Below are 15,520 nucleotides of genomic sequence, written 5' to 3'. Positions count from 1 at the left end.
TGGGAAGTGAGTCATTCGTTGTTCACTGATGATACAGCACTGGTGGATGATTCATGTGAGAAACTGCAGAAGCTGGTGACTGAGTTTGGTAGAGTGTGTGAAAGAAGAAAGCTGAGAGAAAATGTGAATAAGAGCAAGGTTATTAGGTACAGTAGGGTTGAGGAACACGTCACTTGGGAGGTAAGTTTGAATGGAGAAAAGCTGGAGGAAGTGAAGTGTTTTAGATATCTGGGAGTGGATTTGGCAGTGGATGGAACCATGGAAGTGAAAGTGAATCATAGGGTGGGGAAGGGGGCAAAAGTTCTGGGAGCGTTGAAGAATGTGTGGAAGTCGAAAACGTTATCTTGGAAAGCAAAAATGGGTATGTTTGAAGGAATAGTGGTTCCAGCGATGTTATATGGTTGTGAGCCGCGGGCTATAGATAGAATTGTGCGGAGGAGGGTGAATGTGCTGGAAATGAGATGTTTGAGGACAATATGTGGTGTGAGATGGTTTGATTGAGTAAGTAATAATACAGTAAGAGAGATGTGTGGTAATAAAAATAAATTTTACTGCAATATCATCCAAACCCGCTGCCTTGCCGGCTTTCATCTTCCACAAAGCTTTTACCACCTCTTCTCTGTTTACCAAATCATTCTCCCTAAACCTCTCACTTTGCACACCACCTCGACCGAAACACCTTATATCTGCCACTCTATCATCAAACACATTCAACAAACCTTCAAAATACTCACTCCATCTCCTTCTCATATCAACATTACTTGTTATCACCTCCCCAGTAGCCCCTTCACTGAAGTTCCCATTTGCTCCCTTGTCTTACGCACTTTGTTTACCTCCTTCCAAAACATCTTTTTATTCTCCCTAAAATTTAATGATACTCTCTCACCCCAACTCTCATTTGCCCTCTTTTTCACCTCTTGCACCTTTCTCTTGACCTCCTGCCTCTTTCTTTTATACATCTCCCACTCATTTGCATTATTTCCCTGCAAAAATCGTCCAAAAGCGTCTCTCTTCTCTTTCACTAATAATCTTACTTTATCATCCCACCACTCACTACCCTTTCTAATCTGCCCACCTCCCACGCTTCTCATGCCACAAGCATCTTTTGCACAAGCCATCACTGTTTCCCTAAATACATCCCATTCCTCCCCCACTCCCCTTACATTCTTAGCGCTCACCCTTTTCCATTCTGCACTCAGTCTCTCCTGGTACTTCCTCACACAAGTCTCCTTCCCAAGCTCACTTACTCTCACTGCTCTTTTCACCCCAACATTCTCTCTTCTCTTCTGAAAACCTCAACAAATCTTCACCTTTGCCTCCACAAGATAATGATCAGACGTCCCTCCAGTTGCACCTCTCAGCACATTAACATCCAAAAGCCTCTCTTTCGCGTGCCTATCAATTAAAACGTAATCCCATAACGCTCTCTGGCCATCTCTCCTACTTACATACGTATACTTATATATATCTCTCTTTTTAAACCAGGTATTCGCAATCAACAGTCCTTTTTCAGCACATAAATCTACAAGCTCTTCACCATTTCCATTTACAACACTGAACACCCCATGTACACCAATTATTCCCTCAACTACCACATGACTCACCTTTGCAGTCAAATCACCCATCACTACAACCCGGTCTTTTGCATCAAAACTACTAACACATTCACTCAGCTGCTCCCAAAACACTTGCCTCTCATGATCTTTCTTCTCATGCCCAGGTGCATATGCACCAATAATCACCCATCTCTCTCTATGAACTTTCACTTTTACCCATATCAATCTGGAGTTTACTTTCTTACACTCTATCACATACTCCCACCACTCCTGTTTGAGGAGTAGTGCTACTCCCTCCCTTGCTCTTGTCCTCTCACTAACCCCTGGCTTTACTCCCAAGACATTCCCAAACCACTCTTCCCCTTTACCCTTGAGCTTTGTTTCACTCAGAGCCAAAACATCCAGGTTCCTTTCCTCAAACATACTACCTATCTCTCCTTTTTTCTTATCATGGTTACATCCACACACATTTAGACACCCCAGTCTGAGCCTTCGAGGAGGATGAGCACTCCCCGTGTGACTCCTTCTTCTGTTTCCCCTTTTAGAAAGTTAAAATACAAGGAGGGAAGGGTTTCCAGCCCCCCGCTCCCATCCCCTTTAGTCGCCATCTACGACACGTGAGGAATGCTTGGGAAGTATTCTTTCTCCCCTATCCCCTATCCCCAGGGATGTATATATATATATATATATATATATATATATATATATATATATATATATATATATATATATATATATGTAATATATATATATTATTCATTTTATTATACTTTGTCGCTGTCTTCCGCATTAGCGAGGTAGCACAAGGAAACAGACAAAAGAATGGCCCAATCCACCCTCATACACATGTACATACATAAACTCCCACACATGCACATACACATACCTATACATGTTAACATATACATACATATACATACACAGACATATACATATATACACATGTACATATTCATACATGCTGCCTTCTTCCATTTCCATCGCCACCCCACCACACATGTAATGGACCCCCCCTCCCCCTGCACGTGAATGAGATAGCGCTAGGAAAAGACAACAAAGGCCACATTCATTCACTCATAGTCTCTGGTTGTCATGTGTAATGCATTGAAACCACACCTTGCTTTCCACATCCAGGCCCCACACAACTTTCCATGGTTTACCCCAGACGCTTCACATACCCTGGTTCAATGAATTGACAGCATATGGGATGTGGGTAGATTAGAAAGGGTGGTGAGTGGTGGCATGAAGAATTAGATTGTTAGAGAAAGAGAAGAGAGAGGCATTTGGACAATTTTTGCAGGGAAATAGTGCAAATGAGTGGGAGATTAATAAAAGAAAGAGGCAAGAGGTCAAGAGAAAGGTGCAAGAGATGAAAAAGAGGGCAAATGAGAGTTGGGGTGAGAGAGTATCATCAAATCTTAGGGAGAATAAAAAGATCTTTTGGAAGGAAGTAAATAAAGTGCGTAAGACGAGAACAAATGGGAACATTGGTGAAGGGGCAAATGGGGAGGTAATAACAAGTAGTGGTGAAGTGAGAGGGAGACGGAGTGAGTATTTTGAAGGTTTGTTGAATGTGTTTGATGATAGGGTGGCAGATATGGGGTGTTTTGGCTGAGATGGTATGTGATCACAGTGAGAGGGTGAGGGAGAATGATTTGGTAAACAGAGAAGAGGTAGTGAAAGTTTGCGGAAGATGAAAGCCGGCAAGGTGGCGGGTTTAGATGGTATTGCAGTGGAATTTATTAAAAAGGGGGTGACGTGTTGTTAACTGGTTGATGAGGATATTCACTTTATGTATGGTTCACAGTGAAGTGCCTGAGGATTGGCAGAATGCATGTATAGTGCCATTGTACAAAGGCAAAGGGGATAAAGGTGAGTGTTCAAATTACAGAGGTATAAGTTTGTTGAGTATTCCTGGGATATTATATGGGAGGGTATTGATTGAGAGGGTCAAGGCATGTACAGAGCATCAGATTGGGGAGGAGCAGTGTGGTTTCAGAAGTGGTAAAGGATGTTTGGATCAGGTGGTTGCCTTGAAGAATGTATGTGAGAAATACTTAGAAAAGCAGATGGATTTGTATGATAGCATTTATGGATCTGGAGAAGGTATATGATAGAGTTGATAAAGATGCTATGTGGAAGGTGTTAAGAGTATATGGTGTGGGAGGCAAGTTGCTAGAAGCAGTGAAAAGCTTTTATCGAGGATGTAAGGCATGTGTATGAGTAGGAAGAGAGGAAAGTGATTGGTTCTCAGTGAATGTCGGTTTGTGGCAGGGGTGCGTAATGTCTCCATAGTTGTTTAATTTTTTTATGGATGGGGTAGTTATGGAGGTGAATGTAAGAATTTTGGAGAGAGGGGCAAGTATGCAGTGTGTTGGGGATGAGAGGGCTTGGGAAGTGAGTCATTCGTTGTTCACTGATGATACAGCACTGGTGGATGATTCATGTGAGAAACTGCAAAAGTTGGTGACTGAGTTTGGTAAAGTGTGTGAAAGAAGAAAGCTGAGAGTAAATGTGAATAAGAGCAACATTATTAGGTTCAGTAGGGTTGAAGGACAAGTAAATTGGGAGGTAAGTTTGAATGGAGAAAAACTGGAGGAAGTGAAGTGTTGTAGATATCTGGGAATGGATTTGGCAGCAGATGGAACCATGGAAGTGAAGTGATCATAGGGTGGGGAAGGGGGGCAAAAGTTCTGGGAGCGTTGAAGAATGTGTGGAAGTCGAAAACGTTATCTTGGAAAGCAAAAATGGGTATGTTCTCCCTCTCTTTTTCCTTTCTAATAATCTCTTTTCACCCCACCACCATACCCTTTCTAATCTCCCCCACCTCCCACGCTTCTCTGCCAAAGATCTTTTGCACAAGCCATCACTGTTTCCCAAAATACATCCCATCCTCCCCCACTCCCCTTACATTCTTAGCGCCCTCACCTTTTCCTTCTGCCTAGTTCCCCTGTACTTCCTCACAAAAGTTCCTTCCCAACTCACTTACCCCAAATGCCTTTTACCCCAACATTTTCTTTCTCTTCTGAAAACCTCAACTCTTCCCTTTTCCCCAAAATAATGTCAGACTCCCTCCCTTGAAACCCCTCACACATTAACTCCCAAAGCCTCTCTTTCGCGGCCCATCAATTAAAACTAATCCCTAACGCTTTGGCCATCTCTCCCACTTTAAAATGTTTTAATTTATAATTTTCTTTTTTTAAACCATATTCGAATAAAATCCTTTTTAGCAATAAACTACAAGCTCTTCCCATTTCAAATTTTCAACACTGAACACCCCCATGTAACCCAATATTCCCTCAACTACCAATGACTCACTTTGCAGTCAAATACCCACACTAAACCCGGTTTTTGCATCAAAACTACTAACAATTCATCCTGCTCCCAAAAAAATTGCCCTCAGATTTTTTCTATGCCCAGGTGATATGCACCAAAAATCACCCCCTCTCTCTCTAGAACTTTCACTTTTACCCATATCAATCTGGGGTTTTTCTTTCTTTTCCCCTACACATACTCCCACCATCCCGTTTAGGGTATCTATCCCTCCCTTTCTCTTTTCCTCTCACTAACCCGGGGTTTACTCCCAAGCATTCCCCCAAACCCCTCTTCCCCCTTTCCCTTAGTTGTTTCATCAAGCCCAAAACATCCAGGGTTTCCTTTCCCCAAACAATCCCATCCTCCTTTTTTCTTTTCATGGTTACATCCCCAACTTTAAAAAACCCCTCTGCCTTTGAGGGGGAGACACTCCCCTGTGACTCCTTCTTCTGTTTTCCCCTTTTTGAAAGTTTAAAAAACAAAGGGGGGAAGGGGTTTTCCCCCCCCCGCTCCCACCCCTTTGTCGATCTACCACGGAGGGGGCTTGGGGAAATATTTTTTTTTCCCCCCCCCCCCCCCAGGGGTGTAATAATAATATATATATATAATATTAATATAATATAATATATATATATATTATATATAATGTAATTTATATATATTTTTCATTTTATTTTACTTTGTCGCTGTCTTCCCATTAGGAGGTACACAAAAACAACAAAAGAATGGCCCAATCCACCCTCATACCATTACAACATAAACTCCCAACTGCAATCACAACCTATACATTTAAATTACATAATATACTACACAGAAATAATATATCCATTAATTCAAAATGCTGCCTCTCCATTTCCATGCCACCCCACCAAATTTTAGGGACCCCCCCCCCCCTCCCGTGAATGAGATGCGCTGGGGAAAAGAAACAAAGGCCACATTCATTCACTCATAGTTTTGGGTTGTATTTTAATGCATTAAAACCCACCCTTTGTTTCCACACCCCAGGCCCCCACAACTTTCCATGGTTTCCCCAGAGCTTCACATACCCTGGTTAAATGAATTGACAGCATAGGGGGATGTGGGTAGTTTAAAAGGGTGGTGGTGTCATGAAGAATTAATTGTTAAGAAGAGAAGAAAGGCATTTGGACAATTTTTCAAAATAGTGCAAATGAGGGGGAATTAAAAAAGAAAGAGGAAAAGGGGTCAAGAAAAGGGTCAAGAATAAAAAAAGGGAAAATGAATTGGGTGAAAGTATCATAAAATCTTGGGGAGAATAAAAAGATCTTTTGGAAAAGTAAATAAAGTGCGTAAGACAAACAAAGGGGGAACATTTGAAGGGGCAAATGGGGGGGTAATAAAATAGGGGTGAAGTAAGGGGGAGACGGAGTGAGTTTTTTAAAGGGTTTTGTTAATGTGTTTAGTGGGGTGGAGATTGGGTGTTTTGGTGAATGGTATTGATCACGTGGGGGTAGGGAGAATGATTTGGTAAACAGAGAAGAGGTAGTGAAAGTTTGGGGAAGATGAAACCGGAAAGGGTGGGGTTTAATTTTTCAGGGGAATTTTTTAAAAAGGGGGGACGTGTTTTTAACGGGTTTGATGGGGATATTCATTATTAGGGTTCACAGTGAATCCAGGTTTGGCAGAATGCATGTTTTGTCCCAATTGTAAAAAGGGCAAAGGGATAAAGGTAGTGTTCAAATTACAATATAAGTTTGTTAGTATTCCGGGGTATTTATGGGAGGGTATTGATTGAGGGGTAAAGGCATGTACAAGCATAATTTGGGGGAGGAGCATGTTTTCAGAAGGGGAAAGGGGGAATGTTTGGATCAGGGGGGCCTTTGAAAATGTATTAGAAATATTAAAAAGCAATGGATTTGTTGTAGCATTTGGGGATTGGAGAAGGTATATATAGATTTGATAAAAGTCAGGGGGAAAGGGGTGTTAAGGTATATGGTTGGGGGGCAAGTTCTAAAGCGTAAAACTTTTTCGAGGATTAAGGCATTGTATGGTAAAGAGAGGAAAATGATTGGTTTTCAGTAATGTCGGTTTTGGCAGGGGGCGTAAACTCCATATTGTTTAATTTTTTTGGGTGGGGGATTAGGGGGGTGAAAGTAAAATTTTGGAGAGAGGGGGGTACATGTGTTGGGGGTAGAGGGGTTGGGGAATCATTTTTTTCGCTGATATCAGTGTTTGGGCTGATTGGATGAGAAACTGCAAAAAATTTTTGACTGATTTGGTAAAGTTGTGAAAAAGAAAGTGAAGTAAATGTAATAAAAAATTATTATTCAGTAGGGTTGAAGGACAAGTAAATTGGGGGTAATTTTGGGAAAAACTGGAGGGAAATAAAGTTTTAATATCGGGAATGGGTTGGCAGCTGGAACCATAAGGGAATGGTCCCAGGGTGGGGGGGGAAAGTTTTGGGACTTTAAAATGTTGGGAATTGGGAAATTATCTGGAAAGCAAAAAATTTATGTTTGAAGGAATAGTGGTTCCAACAATGTTGTATGGTTGCGAGGCGTGGGCTATGGATAGAGTTGTGCGCAGGAGGGTGGATGTGCTGGAAATGAGATGTTTGAGGACAATATGTGGTGTGAGGTGGTTTGATCGAGTAAGTAATAATAGGGTAAGAGAGATGTGTGGAAATAAAAAGAGTGTGGTTGAGAGAGCAGAAGAGGGTATTTTGAAATGGTTTGGGCACATGGAGAGAACGAGTGATGAAAGATTGACCAAGAGGATATATGTGTCGGAGGTGGAGGGAATGAGGAGAAGTGGGAGACCAAATTGGAGGTGGAAAGATGGAGTGAATAAGATTTTGTGTGATCGGGGCCTGAACATGCAGGAGGGTGAAAGGAGGGCAAGGAATAGAGTGAATTGGATCGACGTGGTATACCGGGGTTGACGTGCTGTCAGTGGATTGAATCAGGGCATGTGAAGCGTCTGGGGTAAACCATGGAAAGCTGTGTAGGTATGTATATTTGCGTGTGTGGACGTATGTATATACATGTGTATGGGGGTGGGTTGGGCCATTTCTTTCGTCTGTTTCCTTGCGCTACCTTGCAAACGCGGGAGACAGTGGCAAAAAAAAAAAAAAAAATAAGTAGATTACTTGAGAAACTGCAGAAGCTGGTAACTGAGTTTGGTAAAGTGTGTGAAAGAAGAAAGTTAAGAGTAAATGTGAATAAGAGCAAGGTTATTAGATACAGTAGGGTTGAGGGTCAAGTCAATTGGGAGGTAAGTTTGAATGGAGAAAAACTGGAGGAAGTAAAGTGTTTTAGATATCTGGGAGTGGATCTGGCAGCGGATGGAACCATGGAAGCTGAAGTGAATCATAGGGTGGGGGGAGGGGGCAAAAGTCCTGGTAGCCTTGAAGAATGTTTGGAAGTCGAGAACATTATCTTGGAAAGCAAAAATGGGTATGTTTGAAGGAATAGTGGTTCCAACAATGTTGTATGGTTGCGAGGCGTGGGCTATGGATAGAGTTGTGCGCAGGAGGGTGGATGTGCTGGAAATGAGATGTTTGAGGACAATATGTGGTGTGAGGTGGTTTGATCGAGTAAGTAATAATAGGGTAAGAGAGATGTGTGGAAATAAAAAGAGTGTGGTTGAGAGAGCAGAAGAGGGTATTTTGAAATGGTTTGGGCACATGGAGAGAATGAGTGATGAAAGATTGACCAAGATGATATATGTGTCGGAGGTGGAGGTAACGAGGAGAAGTGGGAGACCAAATTGGAGGTGGAAAGATGTAGTGAAAAAGATTTTGAGTAATCGGGGCCTGAACATGCAGGAGGGTGAAAGGTGGGCAAGGAATAGAGTGAATTGGATCGATGTGGTATACCGGGGTCGACGTGCTGTTAATGGATTGAATCAGGGCATGTGAAGCGTCTGGGGTAAACCATGGAAAGTTGTGTGGGGCCTGGATGTGGAAAGGGAGCTGTGGTTTCGGGCATTATAACATGACAGCTAGAGACTGAGTGTGAGCGAATGGGGCCTTTGTTGTCTTTTCCTAGCGCTACCTTGCACACATGAGGGGGGAGGGGGATGTTATTCCATGTGTGTCGAGGTGGTAATGGGAATAAATAAAGGCAGACCGTATGAATTTTGTACATGTGTATATATGTATATGTGTGTGTGTGTATATATATGTGTACATTGAGATGTATAGGTATGTATATTTGCGTGTGTGGACGTGTATGTATATACATGTGTATAGGGGTGGGTTGGGCCATTTCTTTCGTCTGTTTCCTTGTACTACCTCGCAAACACAGGAGACAGTGACAAAGCAAAATAAATAAAATATAAAATATAAAGTAGATTACAATGTATAAACATGTGCTGTACTCACTGAAATTAGAGATGCATAGTGTGTCAAGGCCTGGGAGGTGAGGGTGAGGACTGGAGAGTTACTGAGACAATGAGGCAGGACACTGCCTCTTCATCTGATGTCCAACTGGTTCCTTGTATTTTTGATGGAGTTTCTTGTTCTGAAGAGGTTTTTATGAACTTTGTAAAAGGTAATAAGAGAGTTCAGGAGAATTTTCTTTTTTTAATTTGTACTTTTTAGTACCATGGCACTATGCTGCATAGCTATAACAGCATGACCTGGGTTTATGCTTCCAGCTCTATAGTTTTGCAGATTCATATGACTGAAACACACTCATTTTATATCCAAAGAAATGATTTAACGAGCTGTCTTGTTATGAATACCTTGACATCTCCAGCATTCTTAAATGCAAAAGTGTGGGTTCAAGTTAGCTCTTTTGAGATAGCTGAATTTGGGCTCCAGGCAAGACTTACCTAAAACAGGGCCTTGCAAATTGGCTGAAGAACTTCTTAGACTTCTGGAAGTTTTTGGTTGTTAAAGAGAGGTTCAAGCTTGCTACTGGAGGACTCGGCAGTCCCTTGTGTGGAAAGCCTAAGGATTACCTTTGACTCAGCTTTTGCAGTTCAGAAAAAGGATTCAGGCAAGAAAAGGATAAATTTTTCTTTTTCCACCCTATAGGTAAGAAATAACGTTGTTAGGAACTTAATTCGAAATCACTTATGCTACAGTGACCCCATTGAAAGCTAATTTGTTGAAATCTCTTTCTCCAGAAATGCATCATGAGTGTTCAGCAGGGCATCTCTGTGTTTAATATTGAAATTTTTTGTCTGTTTTAAATAAGCACAAAATATCAATGCTAGTATTAATGTAAAGAATTTTGACACCTGTATTGTATACCTTCATATTGCAAATATAGTTTTACTAACAAATGATCAAAATATCTTTTTAATGAAATGTCCCTTGTGCAATAAAATAATTTGTTACTCATCCTTTTGGAAATACTGAGGATATTCATATGTTTCATTTCAGATCAAAGCTTTGAAGACAGCAAAGATGAGTCAAACCCAAAGCCAGTAATTAATGTCAGCAAATCTGCACTGCAAAAAGACTCCATCAAGGACCTTAATAAAAAGAATTACCAGTTGAGTGAAAATATTCGTCAGCTTCGAAAAGAAGTAGAAAAGATGGAGGGAACAAGAGAGAGGCAAAGTGGCAATCAGGCTGCTTTATCTGTTATCAATAGTAAACTACAAAGTAAGAAAACAGAACTACAGAGACTACAAGAAGCTGAAAGGAAGGTGCAAGGTGAACAGCAGAGCAGGAAGAATATTAAAAAGTTGTGTGTATTTTAGCATCTTTATTGATGTACTTTCTCATCATTCATGCCATAAATTAATCATTTCATTCAGATTTAGTGTTCAGTATTAGAAACTGTACATAGAATTACACATGTAAAATCATAAATTGTACTTGTATTATTTCATAGTATTTAAGCCGATAAAGACTTCATAGGATGTGCTAGTTTACTTTGTTTATATCACATGATTTGAAAATTTATGTCAGTCAGGTTTACTTGTGTATCTATATATTACACATAAGAGGGAGATACTATCAGGTAACATAATTCATTGATTGCAATCATAATTCAAACAAAATAAATTAATTTGTAAAAATGCTTTTATTGAGCACTGCAAATATGAGGGAAGCTTCATGTGATAATGAAGAAAAAGTGATGTATTACAAATGCTGGGGATAGGGCATTTATAGCATAGGTAATCAGTGAAAGACTTAAGTTTTATATCATTAGCCATTCTTGAATAAGAGAACATGAAAGAAAACCTTGAATATCATGCTGAAGTGACTTGTGAAGGCATTTCCTATATAGAAATATAAAGTGCTAAAACATTATATTTTCATTGCTATTAAAGAATCCCTTTTCTCACACATTCAGATTAGTACTCCATGTAGCAGTTAGCTAAAAGCTGTGGGACTGAACATAATCAAGGAAAATATTTTTTGGGCACTGAAGTGAAACTAAAATTTAGTTTTCCACAACCTCCCAGTTCCCAAAACCTTAGCTTGTTCACAAACACTGTGGCTCACTTCAGCTGCAATGGTTCCATTTGCTGCCATGTCCACTTCCATGTATTTAAAGCAGCCACTTCCATATGCACACTCATACAACGAAGCTGTATCTCTCTACTGCTAATCCTAATAATCTTACTTTTATTCACATTTTCTCTCGACTTCCTTCTATCACACCCTCTCCCAAACTCAGAAACCAGCTTCAGCAGTTTTTCATTTGAATATATTAGCTCCTTGTCATGAGGAAACTGTAACTGTGTTATCTTTCAGACCCAACCACACCCAACAGATTGCAGAATTGTTCCACTCTCTAAGACCTTCACATTCACTTCCTTCACTTCTCCATCCCTAAACAGAGTAAACACCCATAGTGACATTACACACACCAGCTGCAGACCCTTTAACTAGAGCCACTCACATTCCTCTCTATTCACACATACATCTTACTCTTTTATCGAAACTCTTCATTGCTTATGATAGTTTCTTCCCACACCATATGTTCATTACACCTACCACCAAGTATCTTTATCAACCTCAACATGTGCTTTCTCTAGATACACAAATGCCTTGTACAAATCCTGCTGTTTCTTTGAGTACTTCTCAAACAACATTCTGTAACACCTGGTCCATACATGATCTACCATTCCTGAAACCACAATATTCCTCCTCACTCTGATACCCTGTGCATGCCACCAACCTCTTAATCACCTCTTCTATGCAACTTAAAAAATATTCTCAGCAAACTCATACAACTGTAATTTGAGAAAAATACGTTCAGGAAACTTATACAACTGTAATTTGAACATTCACTTTTCTCCTCCTTGCCTTTATACAATGGCATTATAAAGGCATTCCGTCAATTCTTGGACATCTCGCCATGAGCTATGCATACACCAAAAATCATAACTAGCCAATAAACAACACAATCGCCCCCTTTTGTAAGAAATAGACAATATTGAGACATTCAATATGACATTGGACATGTTTTGACTTTCACTTATACTGCTGACATTGCTTTGATTTCAGAAAGCCTAGAAGAACTGCAGGTTGTTCTGAACAGAAGGCATCATAGCTTGGAAGAGAAGGGAATGAAGCTGAAGATTAATAAATATGATGGTAAGTAGAGAGAAAAATGTTTGCGAGTTATGGATTAATGGAGAAAAACTAAGGTAAATTTCTTCATTTATCTAAGAGTTAATTCTAATGACAGTGGAATAATTAAAAAAGAAATAAGGTGAATAGAAAAGTTTATAGCAGATTGAAATTCACTATATCTAGTGATAAAAGATAGAAATATTCCAAGTAAAGTTAAAGTGACCATCAGTACCATAATACAAAGTCCTGTCATCTATAATGTCTCAGAAACCTGGAAGTTGACATCTAAGACTAGCAGTAAAAGAATCATGATGTCCATATTCAGAGTGAGATGGGTGTGGAGCCTATTGTAGTTTTCATAACTACCTGCAATGAAAGTTATGCAAATGGCCTACATTTAGTACACAGCCTGTGGGAAGATCCAGAATTTGGAGACCTATACTGAGTGATTACTCTTCTTGAGAGGAACAACACTGAAGGAGATGGAACATCAGTCTAGATGAGCTACAGGTACTTGTGAGGAGCAGTCATTGCCAGACTAATCTAACTGAAAGAGAGTGAGAAGGTAAGCACAAAGAGTTAAATAGATGTATTCCCTTATAATGAAAGAGATGTGGAAACAAAAGTACCATAGTCTGAAACTCTCTCTTCCTTCCACTTTTTCAAATGCTTAGAAAACCATTTCCCTCTTTTTCATGACCAATATGGAGTTTGCAGAACTAGGTCTATTGGTGATCTTTCCTGTATGACTCATCTCTGGTCCTCCTCTCACAGGGATTTTATTGAAGCTTTTGTCGTGGCCATCGAAATCTTCAAAGCATTTGACTGGGTATGACACAAGTCTTTGCCCACTGAATTTCCCTCCTTTGGTTTTTGTTCCTTTCTCTCTCTTCCCTACTGCATAGCTCTCTTTCAGGCCATTCCCTTGCAGTAGTTGTTGATGGAGTAACTTCCTGCCAACAGAGTTCCTCATTAATAGAACAGGAAAGGAGACAGATTGTCTTCAGCAGATATTGGAAAACCTACGAACTATGTACATAAGGAAATAATCAGCAAACAGTTTATATCCTACATTAGGCCAGAACTAGAGTATAGTTCTAAAGTTTGGTCACTGCATAAAGCATAGAGAACTAAAAGAAGGTCCTGAGGAAGGCAGGTAAGATGGTACTAAAATCAGGAGAGCTGAGTTCTACAGGAAGGCTAGAGGCTTTAGATTTATATCATGGAAGAGAAAAGACTAAGGGGTGACCTTTATACAACCTCAAAGTTTTTAAACCAGATTGATGATGTAGATAGCTGATTGATCTTTGAAAAATGCAAGGATGGAAAAAGCTGAGGACATTTCATGGCATTAAGCAAAAATATTGTCAGGAAAGAGTAAAAACCAACTTTTTTTTATTAAAGGCTGTGGATTACTTGAATAAACATAATTATGAGACTGAATGTGGCTAGCTTACAGAATTTTAACGTTTATATCAGCAGAGTAAGGGTAAGAGACTGGGCCCCACAAGAGTAAAGTCCCTCTCGGTATGGTGTAGATTGTTAATTGCTTAATGCAGTTTTCCTTGGAAGGAAATTCCCTGTCCCCTTTTGCTCTCCCCCCCCACCCTCACCCATGTGGACAAACATGCTGAGCGAGCAAGTACAATGTCCTTTTTATCATTTAGATCTAATTCAGTGCAATACAAATAAAATTTTCAGCAACAAGCCTGAACAAGTTGTAAAGTGCCTCAAGCGGGGAGCACGCCATGCTGAGCCTGTTTCCACTGTCGTCCTTTTTTCATTGTGATTACTGTTTGTGTTACGGGGAGAGGGTTCTGAACTGATGTATGTATTTACCGTATCTTTACTCCTGTTAATGTATGTATGCACACACGAACTGCACCTTAAGCCAGATGCCCATTTATTGACCCGCGCCGAGGGGAGGATAAACATCTGGATTGAGTGCAGGCCGACTGCCGTACCCACGATTCGAACCCATTCGGGTCTGATCCTTTGTTAGCCTATGCTTTTTCATGGTCAGTAACGGTAACTACTACAAGTAGTTTACTTTGTCCCGCATGCTATTAACGCTTTTAAATGTAGTGGAAGTACATGAGAAACAGAGGAAAAGCAATACAAATCATACAGGCTCTAATAAAAAGACCATCGAATAATATTTAAACAGAAGTATTGAGGCAAGAGACGCAATGCTTCCGCCAGATTTGGGATGAGAATTAGTCATGACCGTCCACCACCATCGTTCCATGTGATGAACTTTTTTTCATCAGATTCGGGATGAAAGTGTATGTGATCTTTAAATTAACTTGGTCATCTGAGGAAGATTTTGAAATTGCTTTATATATATATATATATATATATATATATATATATATATATATATATATATATATATATATATATATATATATATAGGGCGTATGTAGCTTGACATAGACGGCTTTTATGACCTTGGCAGTTGACAGGCCTAAATCCGGAACATCCTAACCAACCAACCTTCGGTGTAAGAACTAGTGGTGACTCTAATATGACTGATAAACTCACCAGACAGTTTCTTTCTAGACAGGGCCGTGCTCACAAAAAGGCAGAGGTAGATGTCTCTGGGCCCCCACACCTTTGAGGCCACTAAGAATAATGTAATTTTCATTATAACTTTATATTTGACAATTAAGCAAAAAAAAAAAATCGGTTTGTTATTAGGTTTGCGATTGTCTTCGTTCAAATTATCACGTGTTATGGTTTGTGTTACTCTGTTCCACTAAAAATCTGAAGCTGCTTAAGCTGTACTATTGAAAAGCACCCAGACGTTAGTCGCAGCCTTATTATTCATGTCTTTGTAGGAGCAAGTAAGCGAATGGTAGTAACTGTAGTTCACACCGGTGTCTAACCCGAGGTCCGGCCGCATGCGGCTGCCGGACTGGTTTTTGTGCTGTCCTCGGCCCTCGGAAAAAAAAAAAAAATGCTAACTGCGTTCGTAAGACCACGTTGAATACGAACGACATTGGGACCACCACAATCTCAGTTACCTCAGGGCCTCCATGGGTCTAAATTCGTCTGTGAGAATAGGTATGGAAAACTTAGTGACTAATGGTTCCGTAAAAGATGAGCTTGCCTTAGATTATGATAGCGAACGTTTACACTTATGTTT

The 15,520-nt window shown here is 40.1% G+C and overlaps 1 protein-coding gene across 1 annotated transcript in view; it reads left to right on the top strand.

The window, feature by feature from the left end:
- The window catches only part of LOC139752787 (zinc finger CCCH-type with G patch domain-containing protein), a 54,553-nt gene extending 43,458 nt beyond the window's left edge, over positions 1–11,095 (top strand). Inside the window, exon 10 of the mRNA XM_071668703.1 lies at positions 10,222–11,095. Within this exon, the coding sequence (XP_071524804.1) occupies positions 10,222–10,544 (323 nt within the window). The 3' untranslated portion in view covers positions 10,545–11,095. The remainder of the gene's footprint in view (positions 1–10,221) is intronic.
- The last annotated feature ends 4,425 nt before the right edge of the window (positions 11,096–15,520 follow it).

Source organism: Panulirus ornatus, chromosome 13 (genome assembly GCF_036320965.1).
Source record: "Panulirus ornatus isolate Po-2019 chromosome 13, ASM3632096v1, whole genome shotgun sequence".
NCBI classification, from domain to species: domain Eukaryota; kingdom Metazoa; phylum Arthropoda; class Malacostraca; order Decapoda; family Palinuridae; genus Panulirus; species Panulirus ornatus.
The sequence above is the reverse complement of the archived record's forward strand: the minus strand, read 5'-3'. Positions and strand labels throughout refer to the sequence as shown.